The following is a 5,506-nucleotide window of genomic DNA, read 5'->3' as shown; positions in this document are numbered from 1 at the left end:
TAGATTTCTGTGAGTGTGAGTGAGTGTGTGTGTGGCTGAGTCCCTTCCAGCGCCTGCCCTGGGGCCAGAAAAGACCACAGCTCCTCAAGGCATTAGTAGCTCACACCTGTAATCCCAGCTATTCAGGTGGCTGAGACCTGAAGGTCATGGTTCAAAGCCAGCTCAGACAGACAAATTCCAGAGACTGGTTTCCAATGAGCCAGCAGAAGGATAGAAGTGGAACTATGGCCCACAGAGAGTGCCAGCCTTGACTGAAGAAGCTAAGGTCGAATGCAAGGGACCTGAGTTTAAGTCACAGGACTAGCATCAAAAAACAAACAAAAAAGTTATCCTAGCTGCCAGAGAGGACTTGAGCCAACAGAGACAAGAACATGGCCATGAGCTGGGAAGGTGGCTCAGTGGTAGAGTGCTTGCCTTGCATGCATGAGGCCCTGGGTTCAATTCCTCAGCACCACATAAGCAGAAAAAAGCTGGAAGTGGCACTGTGGCTCAAATGGTTGAGTGCTAGCCTTGAGCTGAACAGCTGTGGGACAGCACACAGGCCCAGAGTTCAGGCCCCACGACCGGACCAAAAAAAACACGGCCATTTTAAGACAAAAATGCAGCTTCTTGTGGAAGGCAAAGCCAGCAAAGTGGGGTCCTGCCTGTAGTTTGATGTCCCTACAGCAAACCTGCTCTGGATCCACAAGGAGACACAGGTTCCACCCTCACATGGCCACCAGGGGGCGCCCGCTGCAGCACCTGTTAGGATGTGCATAGGTCCAGCCCAAGGTAACAAGAACATCTGGCCGAGTGGCTTGGGAAGGTGATAGCCTCTTGGCACTGCCATTTCCTCAAATGCCAATGGAAGAATCCTGTGTGGTCTGGTGTGATCTTAAGTCAGGCAGGGTGCTGCTGGGAGTCGATGTTTTACACTGAGGAGATGGGGGAACCAAGCTGTCAGGTGATGAAATCTAGGCGTGGCACAGAACGTTTTGAGAACTTCTAGGTGCATTTGGCTTCTGGCCCCACCCCCCCACCCCCACCCCCACTCCTGTCTGATCCCTTACCTTTCCCAGACACAAGAGGGTGTTCGTCCCAAGGTTGCCTTGAGCCGCTCAAAATAGCTCCCAGCAAAGGACTACAGCTGGTCCTGCAGCTGGCTGACCTAAGTGCACACATGCATGCCCCATTGCTGTAGCCTACAGCCTTGAGGAGATGGAGAATGGGGCTCTGGGGCTCTGGCTGTGTCTGGCAACCGTCTTTGACCTCTCCTGTGGCTCACAGCACAGTCTTCCATCACCCCCACCCCACCCCCAAAAAACAGCCAGCTTCCCCTAGCCCAGCCTGGGACTACTGAGCTTTCTCCCCGCCCTCGGGGCTCAGCTTCCCTCCCCAGTGGCCATGGCCCCTCCCGTCAAAGGAAGTGAGAGAGCCGAGGTGGCTGTAAGAGGAACTCAGGCCAGAGCAGGAGAAGGACCATGTCCCCAAGAGCCCCCTAGGTGAGCCTGGACCCCTGCCACAACCCAGCCAGGTGCCCCCGGGAGCTGGGGTACCAGCTGCCACCATGGTAAGTCCTCAGGGGTACGGTGGGGGGAGGGGGTAAGGGAGGGAGATATCAGGTAGATAGTGGTGCCCTAAGACCACCACCAGAAAGTGGGGAGGAGTGATCCTTTATGGGGGGGTCCCTCAAGGCAGCTCAGGTACCCCACTTTGTGTCCCTTTCCTAGGACCAGGCTCCCACGTGAGAGTTGTAGATTGGCTATGGGACTGACAATGAAGCAGTAACTGGCAGACGGGAGGAGGGAGGGGAATCCCTGAGGGGGTTCACACAGCCCCTTCCCTGGGCCTTAAGAAACCCAGTGCCCTGCCAAGCTGGGGACTCCTCTTCTCCCCTGTGGCCTTGAGCCAAGTCACTCCCCTTCTTGGGGCCTCTGACCACACTTAGAAGCTGTGGCTCCCAGACAGTAGGATGAAGTGACAGTGTGGGTCTGCGGGTGACAGAGGCCAGGGGTACAGAGCTGGGGGTACAGCGGAGTGGTAGTGTGCTTGCTTAGCTGCTGAAAGCCAGGCTTCTAATCCAGGTACCAGGCTTCTAATCCAGGTAGGCAAAAGACAAAAGGGAAAGGGGAAGAGGACTTGGTTCATGCCACCACCCAAACATGGTGATGGAGACACGTAAAACAGCAATGGCACTTGCTGTAATATGGAAGCTGGGGGTCCACTGGCAATGGAGACAAGATGGAGGGACTGGCACAGGATGTCCCAACGACATCCTGAGATAACACAGTCATCCCACAGTGCTGAGAGTCCTCAGACCACTTCAGCTTTCATTCTTTGTCACCCAAGGATGAGGGTGTGTTCCTAGGACAGCGACAGAGGCAGGGAGATGGCACAGGAAGCAGATGCTGCAAAGATTGTGCAGAAAGCCAGTGAGGAATCGGGTGGCCCTGGCTAAAGATGCTCTGGGTGATGCGCAGCCCTACATGTGAACTTGCAGTGGTAATCACTAAGAGGCATCTAAGCCAAGAGACCAGATGACAGAGATCAGATGGACAGAATGAGACAAACGCACAGGACAAATTTGCTACCTGAAAGGAAACGAACCCCGCCCACTGAAACCCGGAAAAACCCTTAGTCAACAAGACGACTCAGCAGATGGGTGTCTGAGAGGGAAGAAAATGCATCAGACAATGTATAGGCAGTCGTGGTAGAACAAGCCTGTAATCCCAGCACTGGGGAGGCTGAGGCAAGAAGATCATGCATTCCAGGCTGGTCTGGGCTACCTAGCAAGACCCCAAATCAAACTCCTCTCCCTCAGAATCAAAGCAGATGATGGAGCAGAAATGAAGACACTGCAATTCATGCCTGTGATCTCAGCCATCAGGAAGCAAAAATTGGGAGGATCTCAGGCCAAACCAAGCAAAAAAATTGTAAAGATTCCCTTATCAGTCTATAAACCAGGCATGATAGCACTTGTCTGTGACACTAGTTACACAGGAAGCTCATTAGAGAAGGGTCATTGCCTGAGCCCTGCCTGGGGGCAAACACACACACACACACACACACACACACACACACACACACACACACACACACACACACACACACACACACACACACACACACACACACAGTCTATACCCAGGGATTGGTGGCTGGCATCTATAATCTTAGCTACTCAAGAAACTGAGATCTGAAAATCAAGATTCAAAGCCAGCTCAAGCAGGAAAGTCCATAAGACTCTTATCTATAGCCACCAAAAGGCCAGACATGGAGCTGTGGCTCAAGTGGTAGAGAGCCACTTTGAGAGGCACTTTTTCACATTGAATGAAAAAACGCAGGGACAGCACCCAGGCCCTGACAGACCCAGGACAGAGCAAAAAAAAAAAAAAAAAAAAAAGTGGGGGGGCTGGGAAGGTGGCTCCGTGGTACAGTGCTTGCCTTGCATGTATGAGGCCCTGGGTTCGATTCTTCAGCACCACATAAGCAGAAAAAGTCAGAAATGGCGCTGTGACTCAAGTGGTAGAGTGGTAGTCTACAGCTGAATAGCTGAGAGACAGCGCCCAGGCCCAGAGTTCAGGCCCCATGACAGACCAAAAAAAAAAGAAAGAAAGAAAGAAAAAGAAACCTATCTGAAAAAAATAAAGTAAAAATGGATGGGGATGTGGCTCAAAAGGTAGAATGCCTGCCTAGCATGCAGAGGCCCAAATTAAGAAAAAGAAAAAATTCCTTTCAAACAGTGATCTTAAATGCCCTTTAGGGAAGCAAGGATGAGAGGTCAGTACCCATAGCTGACCTGGCTTGGGCTTTAAGATGGGCTGGGTGCTTGTTCTTGGTGAATGAATTGCTTCAGGTGCTTGCTGCTAGGTTGTTGTTGGGTTGTTGTTGGCTGTGGTGTTATTGCTGTTTGTTTCAGGTTGCTGTTAACAGCAATTCTTGTGTGTAGTGATTGTGGGTATCTTTGATGAGCGCTGGTCTGGAAAGTTGGTCGTTGATGGCAGGTTGGTTTGGGTAGGAAATCTTCAGTTGCTCATGGTAGTCATGTGTGGATAGTTCTTGGATGGACTGGTGGTATTGCCCATGCTTGCTGTCAATGGTGGAGGTTTTCTTTTTTTTTTTCTTTTTTTTTGGGGGGAGAGGGGGTCCGGTCATGGGGCCTGAACTCTGGGCCTGGGTGCTGTCCCTCAGCTCTTCAGCTCAAGGCTAGCACTCTACCACTTGAGCCACAGCACCACTTCCGGCTTTTTTCTTTTTGCTTATGTGGTGCTGAGGAATCGAACCCAGGGCCTCAGGCATGCAAGGCAAGCGCTCTACTACCTTCCCAGCCCCAATGGTGGAGGTTTTCTTGTGGGCTTGCTTTGTTTTTGTTTTTGTTTTTGTTTTTGTTGGTCATGGGGCCTGAACTCTGGGTCTGGGCTCTGTCCCTGAGCTCTTCAACTCAAGGATAGCACTCTACCGCTTGAGTCAAGCGCCACTTTCGGTTTTTCTGCTTATGTGGTGCTGAGGAATCGAACCGAGGGCCTCATGCATGCAAGGCAAGCACTCTACCACTGAGCCACCTTTCCAGCCCCTGGTTTTTCTTTTGAGAAAGAGTCTCACTGTGTCACCCACTGTGTAACTGGCCTCCAACTCTCCATCCTCCTCCTTCAGCCTTGTAAATGCTGGGATGATAGCCCAGCTGGTTGTCCTTGTTGATGGTAGGTAGCGATTTACGACTGGTTGATGACCACAGATGGTGGTGGGTGTTTGTAGGCAAGGTTGATGATCTTGGTTGTTTCTTTTGATTTTCTGGAGGTGGAAAGGGGGCAGTCAACCAGTTGACAAGAATGGTTGTTTTTAAGGTTCAGACACAAAGCAAGGGAGGTCAGTGATATGGCTGCTTGGCCCAATGCCCAGTGGCCAAGAAAGTGGACAGAAAAGGAAGGATTTCTAAGGGAGAGTCATTAAGACCAGCAACTGATTGGACAAGAAAGAGGAGGACAGCTAGCATTGAGCTAGCTTGGGTTTACCTTGGGGCTCAGAGACCCAATCTCCAAAACTCTTCCGTAGAGAGCAAGAGACGTAAGGCCAGGATTTCCCAGCTGTTTGGGGGAGGTGGGTACAGCTCAGAAAAGCAAGGGCTCCAACCCACGGCTAAGATTCCTGGAGGCAGAAGTGGAGGATGGAGGCCCAGAAACTTCTGGAGGCCCAAGTGCTGTTTGCATGTTGCATGTGTGGGTGAGTGGAGTGGGGTACAAGGTGTGGCTGCAGAACCCCACTGAGCTGCAGCAGAAGGTCAGGACCCAGATCCCCAGCACGGGTGGGGGGGAGGGGAGGGAAGGGGAGGGGGCAGGGCGGGGCCGGGGAGCCGAGATGGTTCCGTGATGGCCACTGTTGCAGCGTCTGAGGTGCACAGTTCAAGGTCCCCAGGAAGGAAGTGGCTGTTGTGTTGCTGTGTTCTGTCAGCCCATGAGCCGTGAGCCTAGAACCTCGGGGGCAAATTGCAAAAGCTCTGTCCCTTCCTGTCCATCTCTTCCCCCTGACC

At 52.2% G+C, this 5,506-nt stretch overlaps 1 protein-coding gene across 1 annotated transcript in view; it reads left to right on the top strand.

Annotated features, from left to right (window-relative positions):
* The first annotated feature begins 1,419 nt into the window (after window positions 1-1,419).
* Myo1f (myosin IF) overlaps window positions 1,420-5,506 on the top strand; it is a 34,994-nt gene continuing 30,907 nt past the window's right edge. The window contains exon 1 of the mRNA XM_070002430.1: window positions 1,420-1,549. Coding sequence (XP_069858531.1) covers window positions 1,547-1,549 — 3 coding nt within the window. The 5' untranslated portion in view covers window positions 1,420-1,546. The remainder of the gene's footprint in view (window positions 1,550-5,506) is intronic.

The sequence above is a fragment of the Dipodomys merriami genome, unplaced genomic scaffold (assembly GCF_024711535.1).
Source record: "Dipodomys merriami isolate MVZ:Mamm:240054 unplaced genomic scaffold, mDipMer1.0.p SCAF_6, whole genome shotgun sequence".
Taxonomy (NCBI): domain Eukaryota; kingdom Metazoa; phylum Chordata; class Mammalia; order Rodentia; family Heteromyidae; genus Dipodomys; species Dipodomys merriami.
The sequence above is the reverse complement of the archived record's forward strand: the minus strand, read 5'-3'. Positions and strand labels throughout refer to the sequence as shown.